This window comes from Saimiri boliviensis, chromosome 13 (assembly GCF_048565385.1).
Source record: "Saimiri boliviensis isolate mSaiBol1 chromosome 13, mSaiBol1.pri, whole genome shotgun sequence".
Taxonomy (NCBI): Eukaryota; Metazoa; Chordata; class Mammalia; order Primates; family Cebidae; genus Saimiri; species Saimiri boliviensis.
In genome coordinates, this window is record NC_133461.1 from 78,082,188 (window position 1) to 78,097,149 (window position 14,962).

General features: G+C 42.6%; 1 protein-coding gene and 1 pseudogene across 1 annotated transcript in view; one reads left to right on the top strand and one right to left on the bottom strand.

Moving 5' to 3' along the window:
• DDHD2 (DDHD domain containing 2) overlaps positions 1 to 14,962 on the bottom strand; it is a 35,969-nt gene that overhangs the window by 11,264 nt on the left and 9,743 nt on the right. Inside the window, exons 8-16 of the mRNA XM_039463407.2 lie at positions 9,993 to 10,201; positions 9,645 to 9,712; positions 8,388 to 8,510; positions 6,792 to 6,887; positions 3,921 to 4,037; positions 3,662 to 3,817; positions 2,822 to 2,924; positions 2,523 to 2,693; positions 1,819 to 1,981 (exon numbers count right to left, since the gene is read on the bottom strand). Coding sequence (XP_039319341.1) covers positions 1,819 to 1,981; positions 2,523 to 2,693; positions 2,822 to 2,924; positions 3,662 to 3,817; positions 3,921 to 4,037; positions 6,792 to 6,887; positions 8,388 to 8,510; positions 9,645 to 9,712; positions 9,993 to 10,201 — 1,206 coding nt within the window. The remainder of the gene's footprint in view (positions 1 to 1,818; positions 1,982 to 2,522; positions 2,694 to 2,821; positions 2,925 to 3,661; positions 3,818 to 3,920; positions 4,038 to 6,791; positions 6,888 to 8,387; positions 8,511 to 9,644; positions 9,713 to 9,992; positions 10,202 to 14,962) is intronic.
• On the top strand, positions 13,848 to 14,500 carry LOC101032361 (large ribosomal subunit protein uL13 pseudogene; annotated as a pseudogene).

Here is a 14,962-nt window from a genome sequence, read left to right on the forward strand (position 1 = left end):
GACCAGCCTGACCAACATGGTGAAACCCTGTCTCTACTAAAAATACAAAAATTAGCCGGGCGTGGTGGCACGCACCTGTAGTCCCAGGTTCTCAGGAGGCTGAGGCAAGAAGAATTGCTTGTACCTGGAGGCAGAGGTTGCAGTGAGCCAAGATCGTGCCACTGCACTCCAGCCTGGGCAACAAGAGCAAAACTCCCTCTCAAAAAAAAAAAAAATAAATAATAATAATAATAATAATAATTCTGTCCAGGCATGGTGGCTCATGCCTGTAATTCCAGCCCTTTGGGAGGCCAAGGCAGGTTGATTGCTTGAAGTCTGAGACCAGCCTGGGCAACGTGGAGAAACCCTGTCTCTACAAAAATTAACAAAAATTGGCCAGGCGTGGTAGCTCATGTCTGTAATCCCAGCACTTTGGGAGGCCAAGGTGAGGGGATCACGAAGTCAAGAGATTGAAATCATACTGGCCAACGCAGTGAAACCTCATCTCTACTAAAAATACAAAAATTAGCCGGGCATCATGGTGGGCACCTGTAATCCCAGCTACTCGGGAGGCTGTGGCAGGACAGTCACTTGAACCTGGGAGGTGGAGGTTGCAGTGAGCTGAGATCATGCCACTGCACTCCAGCCTGGCAACAGAGCAAGACTCCATCTCAAAAAAAAAAAAAAAAAAATTACAAAAATTAGCTGGGCATAGTGGTTCACAACTGTCATCCTACTTACTAGGGAGAGACTGAGTTGGGAGGATCACCTGAGCCCAGGAGGTCAGGGCTGCAGTGAACCATGAGCATGCCACTACATTCCAGCCTGGGTGACACAGCAAGACCCTGACTCAAATAATGATAAAATAATAATAATTCTGATCTAGCTACCATAAATGCTTTCAAATGGGGTTGCTATAACACTTCCAACAACAGTAATGTTACTTGTTCCAGTTCACTCATATGCACCTAAATGGCTGAAAGACACATTTTTAACACCTAACTGAACTTATGGTTGTTGGCATCATTAGCCTCATCCATGTTCTACCCAGCTGCAAAATAAAACAACAGTGTGTTTAAACCAGATTTTTTTTTTTTTTGAGACGGAGTTTCGCTCTTGTTGCCCAGGCTGGAGTGCAATGGCGTGATCTCGGCTCACCGCAACCTCCGCCTCCTGGGTTCAGGCAATTCTCCTGCCTCAGCCTCCTGAGTAGCTGGGATTACAGGCACACGCCACCATGCCCAGCTAATTTTTTGTATTTTTAGTAGAGACAGGGTTTCACCATGTTGACCAGGATGGTCTCGATCTCTTGACCTCGTGATCCACCCGTCTTGGCCTCCCAAAGTGCTGGGATTACAGGCTTGAGCCACCGCGCCCGGCCTAAACCAGATTCTTGAAATGGCATGATTGTGCTGTCTAAATGAGAAGTCATTTTAATCCCAAAGGTACACAGGTCTATCCCTTTTTTTTTTTTTTTTTTTTTTTTTTTGAGACAGGGTCTTGCTCTGTCACCCAGGCTAGAGTGCAGTGGTGTGATCACAGCTCACTGCAGCCTCGAGCTCCTGGGCTCAAGTGAGCCTCCTGCCTCAGCCTCCTGAGTAGCTGAGACTACAAGCACATACCACCATGCCCAGCTAATTTATTTTTGTAGAGATAAGGTCTTGCTACGTTGCCCAGGCTGGTCTCAAACTCCTGAACTCAACCAGTCCTCCACCTTGGCCTCCCAAAGTGCTGAGATTCCAAGCCTGAGCCAGCCAACACCTATCCTCCTTTTTCTACATCTATCAAATATCTATGAAACAGATAAACGAAACAGAAACAAAAATAAACAACACTTACCAGTAGCACAGATGGCTTTGTAAAGCAAATAAATACTCATTAAAACTTTCAATAGGCTTCTCCTGTAGCACATAGTCAATGCGTTGGCCTCCATTCAGCATCCCCACATTGATAGGCAGGACTTCTTCTTTAACTGTCACAGAGGTCTCTTCTGTGTTAATATCTGGATATGGAAGAACCATAATAAGAATCTAAAACCTTTTGGCCTTCAGGGTTATCCTGTTAAGTTCTCCTGACATTCCCAGTTTACCGCGGAATGAGCTACTCTCTGTTCAGAGCGCTCTCTCCCATCTTCCTCCTCTCTGTCTCCTTAAAGCTCCTTCTGAGGTCACACTAATTTTGTCCAATTCCCTTTTTTGCTTTTGCTCAACACATCTCATTACTGTACCTTTTATAGCTAGGTCATTTGCCTTGGGTTTATACTAAATGAAAGCAGGAATAGGGCTCTTTAGAAGTTTAAAATTAAAGCAGGGCAATAAAACAACACCCCTGTTCTCGCTCCCTCTTCCTCTTTCTTCCTCTCCTTCATTCTTTTCTTTTTTTTCTTTCTTTCTTTGTTTTTTAAAAAGAAAAAGAAAAAAAAAAGCTACTACTAAAATTAAAGCAAAAGAATGTGATTTTAACTGTGAAATTAACTATGAAAAATGCCACACCATGGCATCCCTCTTATCTGGCAGCTGGTCAGTGTGTACAGTGTCACTGACCACTAGGCTTCTCTGAAGTTGATTCAGGTTCTGCTTCAGTTTCTTCTGCCGTTTCTGAAGCTTGTAAGGCGGGGTATGGAGCTCTGGTAAAAGACTTCCAGGCCATCCGCAGCGAACCTAGCAAATTGTTCTTAAGGTCCATACTCATCCTGGTCAAGCCCTCTCTCAGTTCTGAAACACATAAAGAACATTAAATGATTTACAAAGAGTTTAAGGTCCAGCACAGCTGAACAGAGTGAATGACACCCTTTGCACTGGCCAAAAGGTTTAGAATTATCAAGTTCTATGCTCAGGCTTACCTAAGTGCATCCGCTTCCTGCCTTTATGATGTGGGATCAGCATTGGCTCAAACTCCACTCCTGGGACTACCATTGGTTCAATCCTATAGGCCACAGGATCAAACTACATAGAAAAAACAAGAGCTACATTTACCTCTGCTGAACACATAAAGTCTGGAAACTACATAACCTTTTTTTCTTTCCTCGCTCTGTCACCCAGGCTGAAGTGCAGTGGTGCAACCGTGGCTCACTACAGCCTTCAACTCCTGGGCTCAGGCAATCCTCCTGCCTTGGCCTCCCAAAGTGCTATAATTATAGGTATCAGCCACCATGCACAACCAGAACTATATATTTTAAGCAAGAATAATCTTAAGTTCATTTTTTAAAAATGTACAGTTCTGCCAGGCGCGGTGGCTCAAGCCTGTAATCCCAGCACTTTGGGAGGCTGAGGTGGGTGGATCACGAGGTCAAGAGATCGAGACCATCCTGGTCAACATGGTGAAACCCCGTCTCTACTAAAAATACAAAAAATTAGCTGGGCATGGTGGCGCGTGCCTGTAATATCAGCTACTCAGGAGGCTGAGGCAGGAGAACTGCCTCAACCCAGGAGGCTGAGGTTGCGGTGAGCCGAGATCGCACCATTGCACTCCAGCCTGGGTAACAAGAGCAAAACTCCGTCTCAAAAAAAAAAAAAATGTACAGTTCTGCCCCATAACTTCCAAAGCAATACTATTGTAAGTTGTCTCATTGCTAGAGAATGTAATAGGAAAAAAAACCAAATTAACACAACAGAAAATCTTATGTCCTTTACCAGTAAGCCCTAATACTTAGGTAAAACCACAAGGGCTATACAATGCTTACAGGGTGATAAATATTGAAGAAACCTTTGCACGTTGGAAATCTGTAGTTGGGATCAATTCTTTTTAGTCCTCGGACAGTAAGGAACATTCCAATGGGAGATCCAAAGGCAAAGAATATTTCTGGTTTATAGATGAGCCGGGGGTATTTCACAGACACCTCGAAGAAAGAAAATAAAAGCATCTCTTATTCATGATAAAAGTTACATCTGTTTCTACCATACCAATAGCAAGTGATAAAATGATCAAAGAGAATTAGTTACCTGCCCAATGCCAACATCCAGATAGTCATCATTTCTAGTATTACTCCTACTGCAGAACTCGGATTCTTTGGCGATGTTTGCCCCTGAAGCAGACTGCGGGGTTGGTCTGTTAATACCCTAAAGAATAAAAGATAGTTACGTGGAGAAACTGGACACGGCAGCATGCACCTGTAGTCCCAGCTACTCAGGATGCTGAGGGAAGAGGATTGTTTAAGCCCAAGAGTTCAAGTCCAACCTGGGCAACATAGTCTCTATTTAAAAAAAAAAAAAAAAAGTTATGGGAGCTACTATATAGTAAAAGCATAGTCAAAGGATTATATAGTTTTCTACTGGTTTGAAAGGATGCTTGGGAAAGTTCTGAAATGGCAGCCAAAAATTCTAGGAAGATTCCCTTAGAAAACAAGATTAAACTATTTCCTGAAATTGTTAAATAACATTCCTACATGCTCTAAAATGATGAAAGTTGTATATAGCCATTTCAGCAGCAGTTGAAACTTTAGGCAACAACCGTAAGAGAACACAATAGCAGGGCACTGTGGGAAGATAATGCTGAAAATTGCTAGAGTTCTATGAAGTGCTGTGCCTCTGCAATCAAGGCAAGTAGGATGTCTATGGGTGTAGAATACGATACACAGACTGGGCCAAGAACTGAGTCTTAAAAAAGGACTGAGCCAACTGCTAAAAAGTTGGAAAAGAACTAACTACTGGTTGGACATGGTGGCTTATGCCTGTATTCCCAGAACTTTGGGAAGCTGAGGTGGGCAGATCACCTGAGGTCAGGAGCTCAAGACCAGCCTGGCCAACATGGTGAAACCCCATCTCCACTAAAAGTACAAAAATCATCTTGGCGTGGTGTTGCACACATGTAATCCCAGCTACTCAGGAAGCTGAAGCAGAAGAATCACTTGAACCCAAGAAGTGGAGGTTGCAAATGAGCCAAAGTTGTGCAACTGCACTCCAGCCTGGGCAACAGAGCAAGACTCCGTTCCAAAAAAAAAAAAGAACTACTAAGATACAAAAAGGAATTCAGTGACCAGAAAACCCAAAGTGGAAGTACTGTTACAACACAGGTAAACTTGAGAACATTATGCTAAGTGAAAGACGCCATTCACAAAAGGCCACGTATTGTATGATTCCATTTATATGGAATGTCCAAAATAAGCAAATCTGTAGAAACAGAAAGTAGATTAGTGGTAGAGGCTGGGGGCAGAGCACAATGGGGAGTGACAGCAAATGGGTATGGGGTTTCCCTGAGGGACAATGGAAATGTGCTGGAATTGGACGGTGGTAATAGATACATAACTCTATGAATATACTAAAAATCATTAAATTGTAAACTTTAAAAGGGTGAATTTAGGCCGGGCGCGGTGGCTCAAGCCTGTAATCCCAGCACTTTGGGAGGCTGAGGCGGGTGGATCACGAGGTCAAGAGATCGAGACCATCCTGGTCAACATGGTGAAACCCCGTCTCTACTAAAAATACAAAAAATTAGCTGGGCATGGTGGCGCGTGCCTGTAATCCCAGCTACTCAGGAGGCTGAGGCAGGAGAATTGCCTGAACCCAGGGGGCGGAAGTTGCGGTGAGCCGAGATCACGCCATTGCACTCCAGCCTGGGTAACAAGAGCGAAACTCCATCTCAAAAAAAAAAAAAGGGTGAATTTTATGGTATGTGATGTGAATTATGTATCAGTAAAGCTCTTATGAAAAGAAAAAAGCAAAATAAATAAATAAATGGTTGGAGAATTTCAGAGGAAAGATGATTTCTGAAGCTAATAACACTTTTAAGGATATTAAAAAAAAAGAGCCAGGAGTGGTGATTCACATCTGTAATCCCAGCACTTTGGGAGGCTGAAGCAGGTGGGTCACCTGAGGTCAGGAGTTCAAGACCAGCTGGCCAACATAGTGAAACCCCATCTCTACTAAAAATACAAAAAGTTAGCTGGGCATGGTGGTGTGTGCCTGGAATCTCAGCTACTCAAGAGGCTGAGGCAGGAGAATCCCTTGAACCCAGGAGGTGAAGGATGCAGTGAGCCAAGACTGTCCCACTGTACTACAGCCTGGGCAACAGAGTGAGACTTCATTTAAAAAAAAAAAAAAAGGCCGGGCGCGGTGGCTCAAGCCTGTAATCCCAGCACTTTGGGAGGCCGAGGCGGGTGGATCACAAGGTCGAGAGATCGAGACCATCCTGGTCAACATGGTGAAACCCCGTCTCTACTAAAAATACAAAAAATTAGCTGGGCATGGTGGTGCGTGCCTGTAATCCCAGCTAATCAGGAGGCTGGGGCAGGAGAATTGCTTGAACCCAGGAGGCGGAGGTTGCGGTGAGCCGAGATCGCGCCATTGCACTCCAGCCTGGGTAACAAGAGTGAAACTCCGTCTCAAAAAAAAAAAAAAAAAAAAAAAAGTTATAAAAAAGAAAATATGTTTAATTTCTAAAATGAGAGCCACAGATTGGCCACAGGGTACAGTGGCTCACGCCTGTAATCCAAGCACTTTGGGAGGCTGAGGCAGGTGGATCACAAGGTCAGGAGTTTGAAACCAGCCTGGCCAATATGGTGAAACCCTATCTCTATGAAAAATAGAAAAATTAGCTGGGCATGGTGGCAGGCACCTGTAGTTCCAGCTACTCGGGAGGCTGAGGCAGAACTGCTTGAATCCAGGAGGCAGAGGGTGCAGTGAGCTGAGATCACACCCCTGTACTCATCTGGGTGACAGAGTGAGACTCCATCTCAAAAAAAAAAAAAAGAGAGAGCCGAAGATCAATTACCAAAAAACTGCTTAGCTCCCCAGAATAAACATCTTACAAAGCACAAGGATACACTATGGACATCAAAGAATTGCTTAGTCCAACAAGTTGTATCAGGTACATACCACTGAGTTTTTTCTGGTGCTGAAATAGTTTAGTATCTTCTTTCTTGGTCCTAGAGGAATTCCCATTTCCTGAAGATCTCTGTCTGTACATAAAGCCTAGGCATAGAGAACCAAGTCTTTCTTATTTCTAGACAAAATAAAATCGATCCCATAGCATAAGAGGAATAAGACCTAGGCACTCTGTTGTTGCCTGTCTCTAGTAGTAAAATATCATTAATAACTTCCAGAGAAAAAGACCTGTTTTATTCATGAAACAGCCTAAAAAAAAATAGAAAATATCAATACTTATCAAGGTTACAATAATACAGACATTAATACATGCCTAGAGAAGTTGGCATTTTAAGGACTTCAGGACATAGAAATCTTCCTTGATTTCTGTATTGACTTAGATGTCACATGCCTGACAAGGATTATACTCCTGCTCATGAACGAAAGCACTGAGAACATATAGCAAACACACAAGTATGCAACAGACTAACAATTGAGATATCAAGAGTCACTCATATTTAGGGAAGACTTACTGCATCTTCTGACACCAGGTTAATTCTTATAAAATGGTGTACTTTTCCTACTTAGTTCTTATCATAATCCAATGATGTGTGTGATTCCCCACTAAACTATAAACACTATGGGGTCAGAGATCATATCTAATGTACCAATCTGTCCAGTACTTGGTATAGTAAGCATTTACTAAATATCTGTTAAATGAGTGAATGTATCACGAATCAGAAAAAGGCACAACAAAAGTGGAGAAAAAACAAAAAAGCAGGCTGGGTGTGGTGGCTCACGCCCGGAATCCCAGCACTTTGGGAGGCCAAGGCGGGCAGATAACGAGGTCAGGAGCTCAAGACCAGCCTGGCCAATATGGTAAAATCCCATCTCTACTAAAAATACAAAAATTATTAGCTGGGTATGGTGGCACGTGCCTGTAATCCCAGCTACTCAGGAGGCTGAGGCAGGAGAATTGCCTGAACCCAGGAGGCGGAGGTTGCGGTGAGCTGAGATTGCACCATTGCACTCCAGCCTGGGTAACAAGAGCGAAACTCTGTCTCAAAAAATAAAAAAAATAAAAAAATAATAAAAAAATTAGCCGGGTGTGGTGGCGGGCACCTGTAATCCCAGCTACTTGGGAGGCTAAGGCAGGAGAATTGCTTGAACCCAGGAGGCAGACAGTACAGTAAGCCAAAGATCGTGCCATTCCACTCCAGCCAGGGCAACAGAGTGAGACTCCATCAAAAATAAAAAAAATAAACATGCAAGTAACAGTAGAGCTCTTGAAAGTACAATAGAATACTAGAGTTGGAATGGCTGTTTGTTTAGGTGTTTGTTCTTGCACTCATGTTTTCTGTGAGCTGTACTGGTTAGTCTGCTCCACTGCTCTACGATTATCAATATGGCCATCTGAACTTTGGACTTCCATAAAGCAAAGGTCACCTGACATGATAAAAAGCAGATAAACAACACTAAAGAACATTATTAATGGTAAAGTATTTATGACTAAAAAGTGTCTAAAGGGTAGGCTTTTAGTAAATATGAAGATAAACAATAAATATACTGAAAATGGCTTGGCATAAAGTTTTAAAAGATTATTTTTACCAGAGCTTCCTTATCTACTTTCTCCTTCTTAAAGACATCAAAGAATTCAAAGAGATGAAGTTTCTTCAAATCTTCCTCTAATGACGGTATATCTCCTTGATCCATTACAATATTTAGCGAATCCTAAAAATTAAATTATAAAGCTCATATTCTTGAAATTCATTTAGTTCCCTTTATTAATACTATTTTGTGGTAAAGAAATACATAGATTTCCACAGCAAAGTATCTTAACTTTAGTAAATTGTCATTTATGCAAGATATAAATTAAGAGGTCCAAAGTTTTGCAACTTCAACCAAAAATATGTTTTTAAAGAAGTGAGCAAAATACTCATCATCAACGAACATTTGCTGAGTTTTAAGGGAGCTCAGCACTTAAGAAATTAGGGAAACAGTGCTTAAGTAATAAAACAGTCTAAGACAAAAGTTCTGCTCTGGAAGAACTCATGATCCAACAGGAGAAACAGCACACTTACCCAAAAAGATTTTAAAAATACAAAATAATATATGCTAAGTACCAAAGCAATCCTATAGGTAATTCATAGTCATAGGACTTTTTACTAAAATAATGTTTAATCCAGTCCCCGAATACTTTCAGTTTCTATAAATCATATCAATTTGTGGCCAATTCATTCATTTGTTCATATGCAAACTTCATTTAGCTCAATGATTCTGTAAGTCTGTTAACACATCAGCAGTGCTTATTGATTGACTGATTGAGACAGAGTCTCACTCTGTCGCCCAGGCCGGAGTATAGTGGCACACAATCTCGGCTCATTGCAACCTCCGTCTCCCAGGTTCAAGCAATTCTCCTGCCTTAGCCTCCCAAGTAGCTGGGATTACAGGTATGCACCACCATGCCTGGCTAATTTTTGTATTTTTAGTAGAGATGGGGTTTCACCATGTTGGCCAAGCTGGTCTTGAACTCCTGACCTCAGGTGATCCTCCCGCCTCGACCTCCCAAAGTGCTGGGATTACAGGCGTGAGCCACCACGTCCGGCCAGCAGTGCATATTCACACACAAAAAATAAGATACCTAAGGTTATTTTAGAATATAACAATTATTATTTGTAGAAGCATATTACTACCTTGCTTCTATCATCCAAGAATGACAGAGATAATTAAAAGGCTGTTAAAATGAGTGTAAACATAAAGTCATGACACAAAACTAAACTCAGCTAAAAACAGAAAATAAATCTAAATTCTATAAATCCTTACTAAAGAAAACCACACAAAAACCTATCTGAACATCTAAATTACCTTTTCACTGTCAATATCCCCCAAAGAATCTTTCTGATTTGTTAGGATATCAAACAATATAAGCGAACCTATAAGTAAAATAGAAGAAGGGACAATTTCTAAGCATTAGCACTAAATGGCTGTCTGTTATACAAAAAAGTCATAAGCCAATTACACACATAAGCAAATCTACACAGGAAGTAGTCTTTCCTTCCAATTTACCACCACCCTTCCAACCCCTTCCAAATTTCTTGATCACAGACTATTTCAAACCTCTGAATTTCATACTGATAAAAGACACTGTGCTTCAAAAACAGGTGTCTTCAAAATGTGACAGTCTTCTCTGGTCACAGAGAATTCATTTGTTACCTAAACTATGACCAGCAATGGATACACCCCCTTTGAAATCAGGATTCCTCTGCAGAAAAAGTGTATATATTCTGTTCATTTCAGAAGCAACTGTGTCCACAATAGTCTGACAGTAGGTGGGGCTATTGTAGAAGAAGACGTCCAGAATTGTGTCATTGGTGAAGTGCCTGAGGCGGTTAATGCTGGGCAGGGTTATTCGCTGCAGATCTCTGAAAAAAGGAAAGATAATTTAAGCAGGAGTTTTAAATACATTTCATAGCCACTTGCAATTTTAAGCCTTCAAGCTTAAACATTTTATTTTATTTTTTATTTATTTATTATTTTTTTTTTTTCTTTGAGACGGAGTCTCGCTCTTGTTACCCAGGCTGGAGTGCAATGGCGCGATCTCGGCTCACCGCAACCTCCGCCTCCTGGGTTCAGGCAATTCTCCTGCCTCAGCCTCCTGAGTAGCTGGGATTACAGGCATGCACCACCATGCCCAGCTAATTTTTTTTTTGTATTTTTAGTAGAGACGGGGTTTCACCATGTTGACCAGGTTGAGTCTCGATCTCTCGACCTCGTGATCCACCCACCTCGGCCTCCCAAAGTGCTGGGATTACAGGCTTGAGCCACCGCGCCCGGCAAGCTTAAACATTTTATAAGAAACAAATGTCAATTCATAGGAAAAAACAAAAAGAGGATGAAGGGACCGGGCACTGTGACTCACACCAGCAATCCCAGCACTTCGAGGTGGTTGGATCACAAGGTCAAGAGGTTGAGACCATCCTGGCCAAAGTGGTGAAACCCCATCTATACTAAAAATAGCAAAAATTAGCTGGACGTGGTGGCATGTGCCTGTAATCCCAGCTACTTGGGAGGCTGAAGCAGAAGAATTGCTTGAACCAAAAAGTCAAAGGTTGCAATAAGCCGAGATTGTGCCACTGCACTCCAACCTGGCAAAAGAGCAAGATTCAGTCCCCCCACCAAAAAAAAAGGGCCGGGCGCGGTGGCTCAAACCTGTAATCCCAGCACTTTGAGAGGCCAAGGCGGGTGGATCATGAGGTCAAGAGATCGAGACCATCCTGGTCAACATGGTGAAACCCCGTCTCTACTAAAAATACTAAAAATTAGCTGGGCATGGTGGTGCGTGCCTGTAATCCCAGCTACTCAGGAGGCTGAGGCAGGAGAATTGCCTGAACCCGGGAGGCGGAGGTTGCGGTGAGCCGAGACTGCGCCATTGCACTCCAGCCTGGGTAACAAGAGCGAAACTCCGTCTCAAAAAAAAAAAAAAAAAATAGGACAAAGGAACATGTTTAGTCAAGCCAGAGGGATGTGATTAGCAAAATTCAGAGTATAAGAAACCCTGCAAGTCAAACCCATTTCGTCTATATGTAAACTGCAAGAAAACCATAGATGTAGACAGAGAAGTAATCTAAGAAATTGAGACTTTTTTGAAATGGAGTCTTGCTCTGCTGTCCAGGCTGGAGGGCAGTGGCACAATCTTGGCTCACTATAACTTCTGCCTCCCAGATTCAAGCAATTCTCCTGCCTCAGCCTCCCAAATGGCTGGGATTATAGGCATGTGCCACCACACCCAGCTAATTTTTATATTTTTAGTAGTGATGGGGTTTTGCCATGTTGGCCAGGCTAGTCTCAAACTCCTGACTTCAGGTGATCCACCTGCCTCAGCTTCCCAAAATGTTGGGATTACTGGTGTGAACCACTGCACCCAGCCCAAGAGAGACTTAAAATAAAAGGCATATCAACTAATTGCAATGTATAGACTTTATTTAGATTCCAGTTTAAAACAGGTGTTTGTGGCCGGGCGCGGTGTCTCAAGCTTGTAATCCCAGTACTTTGGGAGGCCGAGGCGGGTGGATCACGAGGTCAAGAGATCGAGACCATCCCGGTCAACATGGTGAAACCCCGTCTCTACTAAAAATACAAAAAATTAGCTGGGCATGGTGTCGTGTGCCTATAATCCCAGCTACTCAGGAGGCTGAGGCAGGAGAATTGCCTGAACCCAGGAGGCGGAGGTTGCGGTGAGCCGAGATCGTGCCATTGGACTCGAGCCTGGGTAACAAGAGTGAAACTCTGTCTCAAAAAAAAAAAACAACAACAGGTGTTTGTAATTATATAAATAGGTATATAAAAATTATAATAGACAACTGGAAATTTGAACACTGACTAGGTATATGATGATATTAAGAAATTTTTAAGTGTGATAATAGTGTTATGGTTCTATATTTTTTAAGTTCTTTAAATATACTGTTCAGTCTGGGAGCAGTGGCTCACACCTGTGATCCCATCACTTTGGGAGGCGGAGGCAGGTGGATCACAAGGTCAGGAGTTCGAGACCAGCCTGGCCAATATGGTGAAACCCTGTCTCTACTAAAAATACAAAAATTAGCCAAGCATGGTGGCACACACCTGTAATACCAGCCACTCGGGAAGCTGAGGCAGGAGAATCACTGGAACCCAGGAGGTGGAGGTTGCAGTGAGCCAAGATCATGCCACTGCACTCCAGACTGGGCAACAGAGCGAGACTCCGTCTCTAAAATAAAATAATAAAAAAAATACATATATATATATATATATATGTGTGTGTGTGTGTATATATATATATACACACACACACACATATATACACATATATTCAGGCCAGGTGCTGTGGCTAACTCTGCAATCCCAGCACTTTAGGAGGCCAAGGCAGACAGACTGCTTGAGGCCAGGAGTTTAAGACCAGCTCGGCCAACATGGTAAAAGCCCATCTCTACAAAAAATAGAAATATTAGCTGGGAGTGGTGTCACCTGCCTACAGTCCCAGCAGTATCTGGGAGGCTGAAGTCGGAAAATCACCTGAGCCCGAGGAGGTCCAGGCTGCAGTGAGCTGTGATTAACAAAAAAAAAAAAAAAAAAAAAAAAAAAAAAAAAAAAGGTACAAACTGAAACATTTACAGATGAAATTACGGGATGTCTAAGATAAAAATAATATGGTGATGAAGGGGCAGTACATAGAGTATGAAGATATGGATGAGGCAGAACCAGCCATATGTTGAGGCTTGTTGGGGCTGGGTAATCAGTACACAAGGATTCATCATATATATCACTTCTGTCAACAAAAATTCTCTCTAATAAAAAAAGTTTTCTAAAAAGACAAAACAAGAAATGTAAAAGGTTTTTCCTAGAATTCTCAGCAGTAAGGTTTTTTTGATCACATGTCAAAAGATAAAGAGATCAGCTAGCTCCGTCTCTCAATGCACAATTTCTAAAAGCAGAAAAAGGTGTGAATAGCATGTGCTAAAAGCAAACAGAACTCATATCTGTCAGAGGAAGACTACACTGACAAAATCTAAATCAACATCCAGTTAAAGGTTTCTTAAAATTCCCAGAAAGATTCCTCATGTACTCAACTGCTTCTGCAATTTATAAGGGCTCTGTGCCCTTAGAACCCCTTAGCATCTGCTCAAATATTAAAGAATTCAAACTCCACCACCGTGAAGTGTTTGGCAAATGGAATATACTCAAATCACAGGGTATTGAGAACTGAGAGACACAGAATCAGAAAAGTCATTTCCAAGAGCATACTTCCTGCATCTCCTAGTTCTATTCTAGAACTATATTAGAAACACACTACTTGCTGGAGGACCCATAGCTAGATATCCTCAATTTAAGCAAACTTCTCTGTCATTACCATAAAATTTACAAACAAAACTAGGGGCTTGTACCTTAGGAAAGCCATCACTTAAAAGTCACTGTACCAATTATAACTCAAGTTATAAATGCTAATAGTTTAATGTTTGAGAATTCCTTTTTTCTAAATTTGGACAAATACTATTTAAATATAATAACAGCTTTCCCAGGTGGCTAGTGAAGATGGTGGAGGTGCAGGTCCTGGTGCTCGATGGTTGAAGCCGTCTCCTGGGCTGCCTGGAGGCCATCATGGCTAAGCAGGTACTGCTGGGCAGGAAGGTGGTGGTCGTACACTATGAGGGCATCAACATTTCTAGCAATTTCTACAGAAATGAGTTGAAGTATCTGGCTTTCTTCTGCAAGCAGACGAACACCAACCCTTCCTTCCCAAGGCCCCTACCACTTCCAGGCTCCTAGCTGCATATTCTGGCGAACAGTGCGAGGCATGCTTTCCCACAAGACCAAGTGAGGCCAGACCATCCTGGACCGCCTTAAGGTGTCTGATGGCATCCCACTGCCCTACGACAAGAAAAAGCGGGTGGTGGTTCCTGCTGCCCTCAAGGTTGTGCGTCTGAAGCCTACAAGAAAGTCTGCCTATCTGGGGCGGCAGGCTCACGAGGTTGGCTGGAAGTACCAGGCAGTGACAGCCACCCTGGAGGAGAAGAGAAAGGAGAAGGCCAAGATCCATTACCAGAAGAAGAAACAGCTCATGAGGCTATAGAAACAGGCTAAGAAGAACGTGAGGAAGAAAACTGACAAACACACAGAGGTCCTTAAGATCCATGGACTCCTGGTCTGAGCCCAATAAAGACTGTTAATTCCTCAAATAAATAAAATAGATCAATAAATAAATATAATGACAAAAGAAACAACAGAATACTTTGTACATCTTGGGCTACGGGTGGCTTTTTTTTTTTTTTTTTTTTGAGACAGAGTTTCGCTCGTTACCCAGGCTGGAATGCAATAGCGCGATCTCGGCTCACCGCAACCTCCGCCTCCTGGGTTCAGGCAATTCTCCTGCCTCAGCCTCCTGAGTAGCTCAGATTACAGGCACGCACCACCATGCCCAGCTAATTTTTTGTATTTTTTTAGTAGAGACGGAGTTTCACCATGTTGACCAGGATGGTCTCGATCTCTTGACCTCGTGATCCACCCGCCTCGGCCTCCCAAAGTGCTGGGATTACAGGCTTGAGCCACCGCGCCCAGCCGACTATGGTTGGCTTTTGACATCTGAAGATGGAAATGGTCATATGCTATGGGAAGACAGCAATATTTGGCTTTAATGCTAAAGACACGAT